Here is a 16,883-nt window from a genome sequence, read left to right on the forward strand (position 1 = left end):
CATGATCCCGGGATCCCAGGATGGAGCCCCACATTGGTCTCTCCGCTCAGTGGGGAGTCTACTTCTCCCTCTCTCTTTCCTTCTCTCAAATAAATAAAATCTTGAAAAAAAAAAAAAGAGAGAGAGAGAGACAGACAGAGTGGACTTCTATTAGTTCTCCAACTTTCTCTACCCAAATGAGTCCTGTCTTTGTTTTATTAGAGTCAGAAAGTTAATAAAAGCTTACGGGAATATGAAAAGGTGATTAAATATTTATCGAACATTTAAATGTGATACTTGAAGGTACTTGAGTTAGAAGCGCCTTATAGGCAGTTTACCTCTCTTCAAGGAGAAATCTTTTTTCAGAGCTTTGGGTTTGACACCTCACTTGAGTGATATTCAAATAAAAGTAAAATAGAAAATGCCTCTTAGGAAAGGATGGCCTGATTTCAGCCTTTCTCCGATATTAATTTAGAGGGCTCATTTTAACATTGCCCACAGGATAAAGTCTAAATTTCTCAGCTCCACAAGCTGACCTTAGTGTTTTATAAGTGTCTCCTTCTCCCTGAGCTCTGTAGTGTCTCTACCCCCATTACTTCTTTTTTTTTTTAAATTTTTTATTTCTTTTCAGCGTAACAGTATTCATTGTTTTTGTACCACACCCAGTGCTCCATGCAATCTGTGCCCTTTCTAATACTAACCACCTGGTTCCCCCAACCTCCTACCCCCCGCCCCTTCAAAACCCTCAGGTTGTTTTTCAGAGTCCATAGTCTCTCATGGTTCACCTCCCCTTCCAATTTCCCTCAATTCCCTTCTCCTCTCTATTTCCCCTTGTCTTCCGTGTTATTTGTTATGCTCCACAAATAAGTGAAGCCATATGATAATTAACTCTCTCTGCTTGACTTATTTCACTCAGCATAATCTCTTCCAGTCCCGTCCATGTTGCTACAAAAGCTGGGTATTCGTCCTTTCTGATGGAGGCATAATACTCCATAGTATATATGGACCACATCTTCCTTATCCATTCATCTGTTGAAGGGCATCTTGGTTCTTTTCACAGTTTGGCGACCATGGCCATTGCTGCTATAAACATTGGGGTACAGATGGCCCTTCTTTTCACTACAACTGTAGCTTTGGGGTAAATACCCAGTAGTGCAATTGCAGGGTCATAGGGAAGCTCTATTTTTAATTTCTTGAGGAATCTCCACACTGCTTTCCAAAGTGGCTGCACCAACTTGCATTCCCACCAACAGTGTAAGAGGGTTCCCCTTTCTCCACATCCTCTCCAACATATGTTGTTTCCTGTCTTGCTAATTTTGGCCATTCTAACTGGTGTAGGGTGATATCTCAATGTGGTTTTAATTTGAATCTCCCTGATGGCTAGTGATGATGAACATTTTTTCATGTGTCTGATAGCCATTTGTATGTCTTCATTGGAGAAGTATCTGTTCATATCTTCTGTCCATTTTTTGATATGATTATCTGTTTTGTGTGTGTTGAGTTTGAGTTCTTTATAGATCCTGGATATCAACCTTTTGTCTGTACTGTCATTTGTAAATATCTTCTCCCATTCCATGGGTTACCTCTTTGTTTTGTTGACTGTTTCCTTTGCTGTGCAGAAGCTTTTGATCTTAGTGAAGCCCAAAAGTTCATTTTCGCTTTTGTTTCCTTTGCCTTTGGAGACACATCTTGAAAGAAGTTGCTGTGGCTGATATCCAAGAGGTTACTGCCTATATTCTCCTCTAGGATTCTGATGGATTCCTGTCTCACGTTGAGGTCTTTTATCCATTTCGAGTTTATCTTTGTGTATGATGTAAGAGAATGGTTGAGTTTCATTCTCCTACATATAGCTGTCCAGTTTTCCCAGCACCATTTATTGAAGAGACTGTCTTCTTTCCACTCTATATTTTTTCCTGCTTTGTTGAAGATTATTTGACCATAGAGTTGAGGGTCCATATCTGGGCTCTCTGCTCTGTTCCACTGGTCTATGTGTCTGTTTTTATGCCAGTACCATGCTGTCTTGGTGATCACAGCTTTGTAGTAAAGCTTGAAATCAGGTAAGGTGATGCCGCCAGCTTTATTTTTGTTTTTCAACATTTCCTTAGCTATTCGGGGTCTCTTCTGATTCCATACAAATTTTAGGATTATTTGTTCCAGATCTTTGAAAAATACAGGTGGAATTTTGATCGGAATGGCATTAAAAGTATAGATTGCTCTATACTTTTTAACATAGATTGCTCTATACATTTTAACAATGTTTATTTTTCCGATCCAAGAGCATGGAATGGTTTTCCATCTTTTTGTGTCTTCTTCAATTTCTTTCATGAGTGTTCTGTTGTTGACTGATGTTGTTGTCTGATTGCTGTTGCTAGGACTTCTAATACTATGTTGAACAAGAGTGGTGAGAGTGGGCATCCTTTTCGTGTTCCTGATCTCAACGGGAAGGCTGCAAGCTTTTTCCCATCGAGGATGATATTTGCTGTGGGTCTTTCATAGATTTGATGAAGTTCAGGAATGTGCCCTCTATCCCTATACTTTGAAGCGTTTTAATCAGGAACGGATGCTGGATTTTGTGAAATGCTTTTTCTGCATCAATTGAGAGGACTATGTGACTCTTCTCTCTTCTCTTATTGATTTGTTCTATCACATTGATTGTTTTGCAAATGCTGAACCATCCTTGTAACCCAGGGATGAATCCCACCTGGTCATGGTGGATAATCTTTTTAAATGTGTTGTTGGATCCTGTTTGCTAGGATCTTGTTGAGAATCTTAGCATCCATATTCATCAGTGATATTGGTCTGAAATTCTCCTTTTTGGTAGGATTTTTGCCTGGTTTGGGGATCAGGGTAATGCTGGCTTCATAGAAAGAGTCTGGAAGTTTTCCTTCTGCTTCAATTTTTTGAAACAGCTTCAGGAGAATAGGTGTTATTTCTTCTTTGAAAGTTTGGTAGAATTCCCCAGGGAATCCATCAGGTCCTGGGCTCTTGTTTTTTGGGAGGTGTTTGATCACTGCTTCAATCTCGTTACTAGATATCAGTCTATTCGGGTTGTCAATTTCTTCCTGGTTCAATTTTGGGAGTTTATAGTTTTCTAGGAATGCAACCATTTCATCTAGGTTGCTTAGCTTATTGGCATATAACTGTTGATAATAACTTCTGATGATTACTGATTTCTGATTATTCTGAAGATAACTTCTACTTCCTTGGTGTTAGTTGTGATCTCTCCCTTTTCATTCATAATTTTATGAATTTGGGCTTTCTCTCTTTTCTTTTGGATTAGTGTGGCCAAAGGTTTATCGATCTTATTGACTCCATTACTTCTTGTCTGAAGTCAGTGAGTCTGTAAGGGCACACCTATTCCCCTGAGTCCTTTTTCTTTTATTTGTTTTCACTTTTGTCGAAATTTTGTACAGCCTTCAAAGATCAGCCACCTCAGATGATTTCCGTTCATCTCTCAGGATCTGGAATCATAGTTGCCTCTTCGTTCTCTGAATCTTTTGTTTGTTCTTCATCCATTGCTCTTCGTTAATTCTGTCTATAGTTTTAGCTAATTATCTACATCCTCTTACCCACTGTAAACAGTTAGCTCTTTGGTGGGGAGGAGAGTAAGTCACATTTGTATAACCAGATAGTATAGTATATATGGCAGAACTGAACAAATATTTACGGAATGAATGAAAAATAAAGGCCCACTCAAAAAAGCTCTCAGAATCTTAGAACCTACTTTCCCTCATTTCCCTTGCATGATGTCCCTATACCTTGTGGCCATTTGAACTTCTACTTTTGCATCTATGTATTTCTTCTATGACAATCTGATTATGGAAATTTTTTGCTTGCAACAACCTTATTCAGTATCCTTCGAGATCTGATTCATGCCATCAGCATCATTTGCTCTCCTCAAATTTTGTTACAGACCTGCTGAAATGTGTCCCAGAAATGGTTTTTTTTACATGGAATGCTTTGCTTTTCCCTTTCTCCTCTTCTCTATCTTCAACTGGCTGACTCTTCATCTACCAGATTCAACATAAGATGTTACTTCTTTCTGGAAATTTTCCCTAGCTCCCCATACCATCGCCAGTTCCAGACTGGCTTAAGCCTTTCTCCTTTATGACCTAGTATATAAAGATAAAAAATACTTGGGTCAAAACCTGATCCTGCTACTTACTTAACTGTAATTTTAGACCAGCCCTTCTCAAACTTTATCATACATCAGAATCACCTGAAGAGCTTGTTAAATCTAAGTGGTGTTTTAAGGGTGCCTGGGTGTGACTCAGATGACTACATGTCTTCCTTTTGGGCTTCCAGCTCAGCAGGGAGTCTGCTTCTCCCTCTCCCTCTGCCTCTCCTCTCTGCTCATGCTCTCTCTCTCCATTTCTCTCTCTCAAATGAATAAATAAAATATTTTAAGAATTAATTGAGATAATATATGTAAAGTGTTAGAGATGAATTAGTGTTCAATCATTGCCAGTTATTATTGTTTTTACATTATCATTGCTTTCATCACAGTTTTAAATTGCTGACTGAATAGACCCTTTGCCTAGTAAATTAGGAAACTCATAATGAGCAGTGACTCTGCTGGTTTTATTATTACTGTATCACAGGTGCCATATAAAGTACGTTAGTTAGCAATAAATGAACATATAATAAAATACACTGAAAATAAAAGCATTCAGTAAATATTTAATAAAATGAATTTGGGTGCTTCTTTGTAGGCAGCTTCTAAACAGACTGTTCCGGGATTCCCTAATTCAGCTTGCTATTTTGGGGGGTTTTCTTGGGAAAAGAAATTGATTGGTTCCCAGACCACTTTTGGTTATGGCAAAGCAGTCCTCACAGCCTTTGTTTCTAAGATTATACAAGCAACATAGAGAACATCTTTACTTCTGTGGATAAGTAGAAATAAATAAGCCCACAGGCCATTCATTTGGCTCTAGTCTGAGTTTCATACTGAATGAAAGCAGTTGCAGCAATGTATTTCCCTGCCTTCTGGACCTGACCATATGCCTGCATTTAACACGGGATATGGGTTAGAAATTAACATGGGGAAAATGCAGCGTGGAGTTCTTTGCAGATGTATGAAGCCTCCGTTCCTGCTTTTACATTCAGTCTACACCCCCATCTTCCTCTTTGACCCCAGAACCTCGTATTTTCTGAATATAGTCATATTGAATATGTTTCGTTAGTTCAGTAAATATTTTTTTCCAATAGCTGCCCTGTGCCAAGTACTATTCTGATGGTGGTAATACCACAGTAAGACAAAGCACTGCTTCACAGAACCTAAAGCCTGGCATTTCCCAGCTTGTATGATAATTGTTTGCTTCTCTGTCTCCCACGGTATATTGTGAGCTTCCTGATGATGTCCACACAGTTTAACTGATATTTGGATATTACATTCAATATGAGGTATGTGGTAGGTATTCATACATATGGATTAGTATTCATACAGAGAGACGCTCTGTATTATTTTGCTTCAAAGTATTGTTTTTCAGGGCACGTGGGTGGCTCAGTTGGTTAAGCAGCTGCCTTCGGCTTAGGTCATGATCCTGGAGTCCTGGGATCGAGTTCCCTGCTCAGTAGGATGTCTGCTTCTCCCTCTGACTTCTCCCTTCTCATGCTCTCTCTGCTCATGCTCTCTCTCTCTCAAATAAATAAATAAAATAAAAATAAATCTTAAAAAAAAAAAAGTGTTGTTTATCTGAATTTCAATTAGGGCCAACCAGTACATAACAATCCAGATTTCTAGCTTATCTAGAAAAAGCCCACATTTCTGTATGACACCAATAAGCTGCAGCTAATTCCCTCTCAGCCCATTGCTTAGATAGAGCCTGTCCTCTCCAGTTCACCGTAACAATTCCCTACTGTATTACATCATATGCATGTGTAGGGGCATTGTATTTGTCTGCAGAGATGTGTGGTGAGGAAAGAGCAAAATTCTTCAAATTCTCCATAAATCCCCTGAAAGTTTGTCTTTACAAGCTTATGAAAACCTGCCTTCAGGGGCGCCTGGGTGGCTCTGCCTTCGGCTCAGGTCATGATCCCAGGGTCCTGGGATTGAGCTCCACATCCAGCTTTCTGCTGAGCAGGGAGCCTGCTTCTTCCTCTCTCTCTGCCTGCCTCTCTGCCTACTTGTGATCTCTGTCAAATAAATAAATAAAATATTAAAAAAAAAACAAACCTGCCTTCAACTGGAAATACCCTATTCCTTTTTGTTCTTTGGTGAGAGGAATGCTAACAAGGGTTTGCGTTTGTTTGGAATAGGTGGTATATTGGGTCATTGGTCTAAATTTTATCCAAGTTGTTGTCTGCAGTTTCACAGTGGGTTTCCTTAAATTATTTAGATGGTTGCCACTTACTCATCTACTGAGAAGTGTATCCCAGTCCTAGGTAAAAATACATGAAATTCTATCTGGTTTGGATTTTTTTTTTTCTTCTGGATGATGATTGAACTAACACAATTTTTTTTTTAAGATTTTATTTATTTATTTGACAGACAGAGATCACAGTAGACAGAGAGGCAGGCAGAGAGAGAGAGAGGGAAGCAGGCTCCCCGCTGAGCAGAGAGCCCGATGTGGGACTCGATCCCAGGACCCTGAGATCATGACCTGAGCTGAAGACAGAGGCTTAACCCACTGAGCCACCCAGGCGCCCCTAACACAATTTATTTGGTTTGGTTTTGTCATATGACAGTAGACACGTTTGAGACCATAAAATGGAGTTAAAATGATAGATTACCAAACTAAATATGTTTGTGCTTTGTTTCAGCTATCCTTAAAAAGAAGAGGAAGCAAAGATCTGCCAAAATCTGAAAAAAAGACTCAACAGACTCCCACAGAGGTATGTGGAAATAAAATTTCAACTCGTGTATCAAACACTTCTAAATGTATATAAGAATAAGCTACATCTATAAGTGGACATAGTAGCCAGATACACTCATGTAAAAAAAAATTTTTTTTTAATTATGCCTCTCCACTCTGTAGCTGTAGATAGAGGCAGTATAAAGCTCTCGGTGTCTTTGCTAACACTAACAAACCTATTATTGCTTAAAATGTTATTAGTATCTTATGTGTTGCTATGTTTGACAACTGTATGCACAGTGCTAATCATCTTCATTCATAATTAATAAAGTCAAGAGAATGGCTGTTCCTATAGCATCAGGAGTTAGTAGAGAAAGGAATGTTGTAGGAAGGGATAGTGAGGGGAGGGAGAAGCTTGTGATGAGAAGGCCGTAGAAGAAGTAATTCTCTATGCCAGTGATTGGGGAAGCAAAAGAAAGGAAATGAATAAAAATAAAACTTAAGGGATGTACTAAGAGAAGCCTGGAGGTGCTGATAGATGTAATGGAGCAGATTTTAAAACAGAAGAGGAAGTATTTGGGGTCAGAAATGACATCATGGCTCTCCATAAAAATTGGCTGCTTATTGACTTTTGCATGCATCAGTTGGAATCGCATATTACAGGATACTTTTTTATATTCTTACAATTTGTATTCTCATTAGATAATAATTTTAACTAAAGCGATATTGAAATATCCAAAATTTGGAAAAGTTGATCTCAATTTTTTTAAAAAACACAACTTATTAAATTTATTTTAAAAGATTTATTTATTTATTCATTTTAGAGAGAGAGCATACAAGTGGGGAGAGGGGCAGAGGGAGAGAATCTTAACTAGCCTCCCAGCTGAACAAGGAGCTGAGTGCAGGGCTCCATCCCACAACCCAGGAGATCATGCCTGGAGCTGAAACCAAGAGTCAGATGACTCAACCGACCGAGCCACCCAGGCATCTCATAAAACACAGCATCTTGAATGTTTATCTTCCCTTTTTTTTCTCTCTCTCTCTGCTCTGTTCTTGGTTAACTTTTTTCCTGGTCCTGGCACAAGGATATCAAGAAGGATCAGCAGTTCAAAAGTCCCAAAGAGTCTCAGAGCCAGAGCCTTACTCCATTTTGTATCTTTCTCGTTGTGTTACTAAGTTCAAAGATGCTCTGTCACTGTAGCTGTCTCACTCTGCCTTTGCCATGACTGGAGCCACCTTCTCTACATATTGTGCTATGGGTCATTTCCCTTGTTGCCGTCAATTCTCTTCTCCACCTCACTGATGGAGAAGGGGCTATATTCTCCCTGTTCTAAAATCCTAAGTCAGCTTTAATCAGCAGTTTTCTTTTAAAACTCACATTTGGCCTATGTTAAAGTTTACTTATTTCTGCAACAATACTCTCTTATCCAGGAACATCTAAGAGTTTGTTTGTAGCTCCCTCAATGCGCATGTGGGCACCTTTCTGTAAAAGACATCCACACCTTTCATGGGTTTCCCAGTGGGACCTGGGACCTTACAACAATCAAGAAACACTGCGGTCCACCTGTTTTTATTTCGTGGCCCAAACACCTGGAAATTTTAAGTGCGCTGTTGTGGCCATTAAAGTCCCTGCTAGTGTTTCTAGTTCATTTATTTTCAGAAATTATTACCTGTAGTTTTTCAAAACCACCCCAGTGGATTGAGCAGGACTGTCTTGGATGGGAGATCTCAATTATAAAGTAGTCCGCAGATGATTCTATTACTCAGTCAAGGTTTAGGACCATCGATTCTTAGATTACTGCCAGCCTCCCATTCTACTGTTTACATATTCATCTCCCATATTTGGCCAGGGTGGATTGTCATCATGGGTCATGTTATGCAGCTTTGACTTGTCAGTGTCTAGTGTCTGATACTACAACATGTTCAGTATGCGCTTTTGAATAGTCTCCTGTCTCCTTTATCTAGATTGAGCCAAAAGAAATTGCCAACATGCTGTGATTTTGACCTATGCAAATGACAATTCCATATGGTTCAACCTACTCTTATTTATACGGCTTCGTACTTCATTTTTATTTGCTTCACCTTCTTCGATGTATGATTTACTCGTTCCTTCAGCACCACAGTGACGTTATGTACCGAGAAATGGTATCACAAACATTTAAGGGAAGTGACATGCCAGCTGTATGGCCTTAGATGACTTACTTATTCTTTCTATGCCTTTGTTTCCTCATCTGTAAAAGGGGATCATAATAAAGAGTGGTACGAGTTAAATGAGTTTAATCCATGCAATTCATTAGGAATGTTATTTAGCATCTAGTAGTGGCTCAGTCAAAGCTGGGGTCAACTCAGCCCAGGTGGCTCCCCTTCTTCACATGTCATTCATATCTTCTTAAGAGTGAGTCTTTACACAAAAATAAGAGACCACTTGCTTCACATGTCAAAGCATTGTAATGTTTCTTGCCTAGCATTAACTGTGGACAATAGGAGCAAGCAGGTACTGCTCAGACACTGTCAACCAGGCACTTCCCATACCATTTCGGATTTAATGTTTTCAGCATTTATACACAGTATTTCCATGCTCAGCTGTAAATGCAGCTACAATACTTAGTTTACAGGCTGTGCGTGCAGGGCACACTGGCTTACAGGTTCTTAAGTTTGTGGCATTGTAGAAACTATCACACTTTGTATACTGAAAAGATTTTATTTTTAAGATTTTATTTATTTATTTGACAGAGAGAAACACAGTGAGAGAGGGAACACAAGCAGGAGGAGTAGGAGAGGGAGAAGGAGGCTTCCCACTGATCAGGGAGCCCAACGTGGGGCTTGATCCCGGGACGCTGGGATCATGACCAGGGCTGAAGGCAGACGCATAATGACTGAACCACCAGGCACCCTGAAAAGATTTCTTTTTAAGCGAATACAAAATAATTACTATGTTGCCCATCATTTTCTCCTTCCCTTTTAGGGACTTTCTTACATGTAGTATATTTCCAAGTCTTAAAATAAGGTTTATGTTTTCATTCCTTTAAGGCAGGAGAGTTTACATATACCCAAATCAGGTAGCCTTCCCTTGCTAAAACATTAAACGTTATGTTTGCTTAATGTAGCCTAGTGAAGTGTGATTCTGCTCCAGTCTGTGACTTAGACCACATCCAGTGCTATTTTGGTTAGATTCAAAGTGAAGTATTTTACTAACATTTTTTTTTTTAAAACTAGCAAATAAAGTCCTAGACTTGCAATCAAGGAGTACTACCATACTCAACCTAACTTCCCAGTCTCCCCTACTCTTACTTTCTAACAAAGCGTGGCTTATGTAAAAGCATATTTGCTTTTACCCATCATGTTACCCATGATGACAATCCACCCTGGCCAAATATGGGAGATGAATATGTAAACTAGCTTATTGCTGGTCACCTTTCTATTCAAGCATTGTTTCTTTCTTTCTTTTTTTTGTTTTTTTTTTTAAAGATTTTATTTATTTACTTGCCAGAGAGAGAGAGTGAGCACAGGCAGGCAAAGTGGCAGCAGAGGCAGAGGGAGAAGCAGGCTCTCCGCTGAGCAAGGAGCCCGATGTGGGACTCGATCCCAGGATGCTGGGATCATGACCTGAGCCGAAGGCAGCCACTTAACCGACTGAGCCACCCAGGCATCCCCAAGCATTGTTTCTAATTCCTGCATGATACTTGACTCTCTTGCCCGCCCGCCACACCTTGAGCCATGTCTTATGTGTCTCTTTTTCTTTTCTTCTCTTCGGTTCCCTTCAGAACCGCTGCCATAGCTTCAACCATCACCTCTATACATCTCATTCTCTGTTCCTCCCCTTTGCACCTGAACTCTCTGCAGGGCCAAAGGTGTAATCTTTGTAATCTTGGGCCCGAGAGTTCACTTGCCTTTAATAGATGTTTCCACTAGATACCCCTCCCTTGACACACCTCGAAGACAGCATTTTAATATGCTTAGACCCATCTTCTTCACACCTCCTCCTCTTTGTTCATTCTCTTTCCCTGTCATTAGCAGCACCATCCAGTAATCTTTGAGTCTTCTGCTGATTCGATAGTAAATATTGTTCTGTGTCCTTGGTTTCATGCTCACCGAACTGGTTTGAGGGCCCAACATATAGTCTCTCGTAGAACAGCTTCTCTCTTACCTTGTGAAATAGAGTTTCACGTCAAATCTTTCTGTGATTTACACTCTCATCCTTCTCAATCACTGGTGCTCCTGGGAATTCTCTCATCTCTTCTCTCTGTGCTTCTGTCCTTTCTTCTATACCCCTTCTAGAGGGAAGTATACAAACCAACGCATCCGATTTCTTTTCTTTTACCCCATTGTCCTACTTTCCTTCTCTTGTGCTGCTTTTCTAGAGGCAACACGAACAGTGGAAAGAAGTAAGAGTTTTGGAATCAGTCTGGTTACAGATGTGCTCTGTCACTTATTAACTTGTGCTCTACAGGTTAACCAACCTTTCTGAACCTCATCTGCCTATAAAGTAGAACTAGATCACCTTCCTCATAGGGCTAATGTCAGGGCGTAATGATATAAAGAATGTGATGGTCAGGCTCTGTGTACTCATCAGCTCTCAACCCTTCCATATTAATTCTCATTAGCAGAAAGGAGGACAGGAGACCTGTGCCCTCCTTGTTCTACATCTCTTCCATCTCAAAGGCTCTGGGCCATATTTAATGAGCATCTCTGGCAGAAGCTCATTATTCCGACCTTCACTACCAGTGGTTGCTGCTACTTTACCACAATTCATTTCAAACACAGCTGACTCAAATCTGGGCAAAGAAGGCATTTTTATTTCCATTTAAAAAATGAGAAGGGGCACCTGGGTGGCTCAGTCCATTAAGCATTTGCCTTCGGCTCATGTCATGATCTCAGGGTGCTGGGATCAAGCCCTCATAGGACTCCCTGCTCAACGGAGAGCCTGCCTCTCCTTCTTTCTCTCTGCCCCTTCCCACCCTCCACTCATGCTCTCTTTCTCTGCCTCTCTCAAATAAATAAATAAAATCTTTTATAAAAAACGTATTTAAAAACGAGGAAAACAAAATCACAGAAGTTACGCAGTTGACCCAAAGTACATACTTAAAAGCAAATGTGGGGAAATTATCCTCAGGAAATGTGTCCTCAGGCATAATAATGTACTTTGATATTAGTTAGCTCTCAGCAAGTTGATTTCCAATTTTAGTTTGTTTGTACTTTTCAACTTAGTCAGTGATTAGTGTTTGCAAGTTACCTAAGAATTGTGAGAAGAGTTTCCATAAGATCTACTCCATCATCCATTTACTGGGCAGAACCAGTTTTATTCGTTTTAGACTGATGGGGAATATATCTTTTTTTTTAATTTTTAAGATTATTTATTTACTTATTTGATAGAGATTACAAGTAGGCAGAGAGGCAGGTGGCAGGAGGAGCAGGCTCCCTGCTGAGCAGAGAGCCCAATTCGGGGCTCGATCCCAGGACCTTGAGATCATGACCTGAGCTGAAAGCAGAGGCTTAACCCACTGAGACACCCAGATGCCCCCTTATTTTTAAAATGACCTGGATGAAATACTTGCCAGTTTCTCCTCGGAGGAGCCATTCCAGTGTTAAATTTTCCTTACTTTAAATAAGCAATTTTGCCTTGAATGAAGATGGAGGAGAGAAGACTTTCTTTGCTCCTTCAAAGTGACCATGAGCCTTTGAGTCAGACAGAACTGAATTCAAATTTCACCTTTGTTTTTTTTGCCACATATTAGCTCTGTAACCCTGAAAAAGTTATGGAGTATCTTTAAACCAGGTATTTTAGTATCTATTACTAAGTTCACTCTAAACATTAAATTAGGTCAGATGGATAAAGAACTTTCCAGAAATTGGCTGAGAGTCTGTGCTCAGTAAGGGGCAGTGAGTACACGGCATGTGTTCCATCCAGGGAATAGGTTTCACATTTATTATAGTCAGAGGAATTCAAATCATGTAAAAAACAAAACATGCAAAAGGAATGTTGTTGAAATGACAGCCCCACAGTTGTGCTCAGTTACAAGACATGATAGTCTCTGAATAGTGATGACCATAGTGTTTCTCTTTTTATATTTCTTTCTCTTTATTGTTTCCAGGATGTGATATTGTCCTCGTCTTTTATCCACCAAATAATTTAAATGATTTGTAGAAAACATACAGTGTCTATTTATCTGGGTCTCATTAAATCTTAATTTTAAGGAAAAGGCAACTACTTTTGCAGGTGTGCTTTTTGTGTGTGTTTCCGACTTACATAAAAGTGACCTCCTCTCCTCTGCCCCTCTTTTTCCCAAACGAGGAGGACAGTGAGGATCTGAAATGCCAGCTGCAATTCGCGAAGGAAGAAGCTGCTCTGATGAGGAAGAAGATGGCCAAGATCGACAAAGAGAAGGACCGATTCGAACACGAGCTTCAGAAGTACAGATCCTTTTATGGGGATCTGGACAGTCCTTTGCCCAAAGGAGAAGCCGGGGGGCCTCCCAGCACCAGGGAGGCTGAGCTCAAGCTGCGGCTGAGGCTGGTGGAGGAAGAAGCCAACATCCTGGGCAGGAAGATCGTGGAACTGGAGGTGGAGAACAGAGGCCTGAAGGCAGAACTCGACGACCTGAGAGGGGACGACTTCAACGGCTCGGCCAACCCGCTCATGAGGGAGCAGAGCGAATCCCTGTCGGAGCTGCGGCAGCACCTTCAGCTGGTGGAGGACGAGACGGAGCTGCTGCGGCGGAACGTGGCGGACCTGGAGGAGCAGAACAAGCGCATCACGGCGGAGCTCAACAAGTACAAGTACAAGTCGGGCGGCCACGAGAGCGCGCGACACCACGACAGCGCCAAGACCGAGGCCCTGCAAGAGGAGCTGAAGGCGGCGCGCCTGCAGATCAACGAGCTCAGCGGCAAGGTCATGCAGCTGCAGTACGAGAACCGCGTGCTTATGTCCAACATGCAGCGCTACGACCTGGCCTCGCACCTGGGCATCCGCGGCAGCCCGCGCGACAGCGACGCCGAGAGCGACGCGGGCAAGAAGGAGAGCGACGACGACTCGCGGCCGCCTCACCGCAAGCGCGAGGGGCCCATCGGCGGCGAGAGCGACTCGGAGGAGGTGCGGAACATCCGCTGCCTGACGCCCACCCGCTCCTTCTACCCCGCGCCCGGGCCCTGGCCCAAGAGCTTCTCCGACCGGCAGCAGATGAAGGACATTCGCTCGGAGGCCGAGCGCCTGGGCAAGACCATCGACCGGCTCATCGCCGACACTAGCACCATCATCACCGAGGCGCGCATCTACGTGGCCAACGGGGACCTGTTCGGACTGATGGATGAGGAGGACGACGGCAGCCGCATCCGCGAGCACGAGCTGCTCTACCGCATCAACGCGCAGATGAAAGCCTTCCGCAAGGAGCTGCAGACCTTCATCGACCGCCTCGAGGTGCCCAAGTCTGCGGACGACCGCGGCGCCGAGGAGCCCATATCCGTGAGTCAGGTACAGTTCTGCCTATTGCGAGCCACGGCGATGGCCAGGCTGGTCCGCGGATTCGTGCTCCCCGCTGGGGCGTCTCCGCGCACCGACCTCCACGCCCCGCTTCAGGGTCCCCGCGCAGAGCCTCACTGGGCTTCGTAGCCCCACAGCACACGTGTTCTCTCACACTGTCCTTCTTCAGGCCTCGGGTTTTCGGAACCCGCTTGGTAACTCCCTCCCCTCTGTTTTGGTTAAAAAGGAAATTTACACACATCCCCACCATCAGTTTTTGTGTAAAGATTAAAGGATCTTAAACATATATTATTATGTGTTGATATGTTCAGTATTACTCGACCGATTCTGATGGATCCGGCTGTAAGAAGATCCCAGATGGGAATCTTTAATTATGTATTTGCAGGTTTTGAACCAAGATTGAAACTGAGTTTAAAAAGGTGGTTTAATTACTGAGTATCCAGGATTATTGTGTAACTACTGGCAAGTGTACAAGCCAACAGTGAAGAGAGGATACTGTGTCTAGATCCCTACCAAAAGGAACAAATAGAAGTCACTCCTTTACAAGTGGAAGTAACAGGATCGTTATTTCTAGGGGGGAAAAAAAAAATCACTGCCATCTCTCTATGTCAAAACTGGGGAAGGAGTGTTATACTTTAAGTTTAATCCAACACTGATTCAGAGAAATAGTAATAACTATTCCCGAACAGGGAAAACCAGCATTTTTCCTTCATCCTAATTTGTAGAGGCACAACTGATGAATTGGACTGAGCTGCTCTAGCCAGGTATGGTGGCCAAAGACCCATGCATTTTGTCAGAATTAACCACATAAGAGAGAATTTGTAAAAACACAGCAGGCAGCGCTACCTCTCTGGCAAGCCTCCTGTCCTGTATCCATTGGAGAACACACGGAAGTACAACAGCGTGCATGGCTTTTAAGACACGCAAGAGATTCAAATTTAAAGATCACTGTATACACAGAAGCATGATATTAAATTAACTGCCTGTTAGTCACAACTAGAAAAGTCGCAACCCTATTGCTTATTTACCTTGCATGTTGCTCTGCTTTGTTATGAAAAAAAAAAAAAGTTTTGCGATAAAACTTGTTGAATTTTGAAATATTAAGGCTTATTGTTTCTCTAATGTCAAATGGTTGGCTTTCAGTTTCCTTGTAGCAGATTTTTGAATACTTGAAGCATGTGGGTTTTCAATTATACCATCAGGGAAAAAAATAGAAATCAGAGTGAGAGAAAGAACTGTGTGTATTAATAGGTTTCAGATTTTGTAAATGCAGGCTTAAGGGAGGGTTCTTCTTCATCTTAAATTGAATGAATGCTTAGATTAGTTAATATGAATTTAAGTTTTAAAAATTATTATTAACTAACTCTTCTCTTTGTCTCTGCATTTACCTTCCCAGATGTTCCAGCCTATCATTTTACTTATTCTCATTCTTGTATTATTTTCATCACTTTCTTACACAACGATATTTAAACTTGTCTTTCTTTTTACGCTGTTTTTTGTACTGTAAATCTTTCATCATTTACCATTCATTGTAGTATTTTCAGTTTATTTATTTTGTCCACCCTTCAAGACAAGAAGTAAAAGAAGTATAATTTCTGTAGTAATCAATGCTATAAAAACACTGAAGACTGCCTATTTCTTTAAAAAGACCCACCTGACCACTACCAAATTCAAAAAGAAGCCCAAGCATTAAAATATTTCAGGTAAGGAAGTAATTATGACTTTTTATATAAATCATTTCAGTTTTTGCTTCTTTCTTTTACATCTTAGTCTGTACTCTTCTTGCTAACTAATTATGACTGTAAAAAATGACAAAATCTTTCAATTATTTCTCAGTAGTTGATTATTAGGGTAATTGAAAAGCTGGACATTCACAAGATGGTCACATCTCAAAATATAGGTAGATGGATTTATAACGTATCTTTGCTTGGTTGCATTAGACCAACAAAATAGTTTTGATATCCAATAAATGTTAGCAAAAATTATGGTGAATGAATGAAATGTGACCATCATGGAAAGTAAACAATTTGTCATGATGCTTGCTGATGGTATTCTGTTTAGAAAGATGTGTTTGGAAGCATGAGAGTGAATTACATATTAGTTCATTAAGAAAGTGATTATATCCCTCCTACTGCATTTGACCAGCTCCAAGCAAAACAGCCATTTCTGCATTTACTTATTATACTTGGGCATTTGTTGCTGATCAGATTTGTTGCCTGGAGTTCTGGCCTCTCTAATAGGTTATCACATAGAACTGCTTCCAGAGCAGATGGTACAGTAGGGAAAAAATAGTCATTCTCTAGAATTTCATCAAGTTGAAATCCAAGGCCAGTAACATCGTTCCAGTGGGAGTTGTTCTCTAGGTATAAACTTGCTTTGGTGAACCCGAACATCTCCATTTCTCTTCATCCCTAAAGCGGCCTGGATAGGTTCCATGTATCCAAAATGTCCTGTTCTGTCCATCTTGCTGACATTGTACCCAGTGGAAAACTGGAATGTACCACTGCCATCAAGATTCAGAAATATCAGCACTCATGGAAGTCAAGCACTCAGAAATGCTTTGTAGCTTGGCTGGTGGATATGAGAATCTGTGGTTAAAGTGAGGTATCTTAAAATAAATAAACAAATAAATA

The 16,883-nt window shown here is 41.1% G+C and overlaps 1 protein-coding gene across 1 annotated transcript in view; it reads left to right on the forward strand.

The window, feature by feature from the left end:
• The window catches only part of SOGA3 (SOGA family member 3), a 48,836-nt gene extending 32,925 nt beyond the window's left edge, over nucleotides 1-15,911 (forward strand). The window contains exons 5-7 of the mRNA XM_044249287.1: nucleotides 6,742-6,813; nucleotides 13,066-14,241; nucleotides 15,647-15,911. Of these exons, the coding sequence (XP_044105222.1) occupies nucleotides 6,742-6,813; nucleotides 13,066-14,241; nucleotides 15,647-15,757 (1,359 nt within the window). The 3' untranslated portion in view covers nucleotides 15,758-15,911. The remainder of the gene's footprint in view (nucleotides 1-6,741; nucleotides 6,814-13,065; nucleotides 14,242-15,646) is intronic.
• Nucleotides 15,912-16,883: the final 972 nt, after the last annotated feature.

Source organism: Neovison vison, chromosome 1, assembly GCF_020171115.1.
Source record: "Neovison vison isolate M4711 chromosome 1, ASM_NN_V1, whole genome shotgun sequence".
In the NCBI taxonomy this organism is placed as follows: Eukaryota; Metazoa; Chordata; class Mammalia; order Carnivora; family Mustelidae; genus Neogale; species Neogale vison.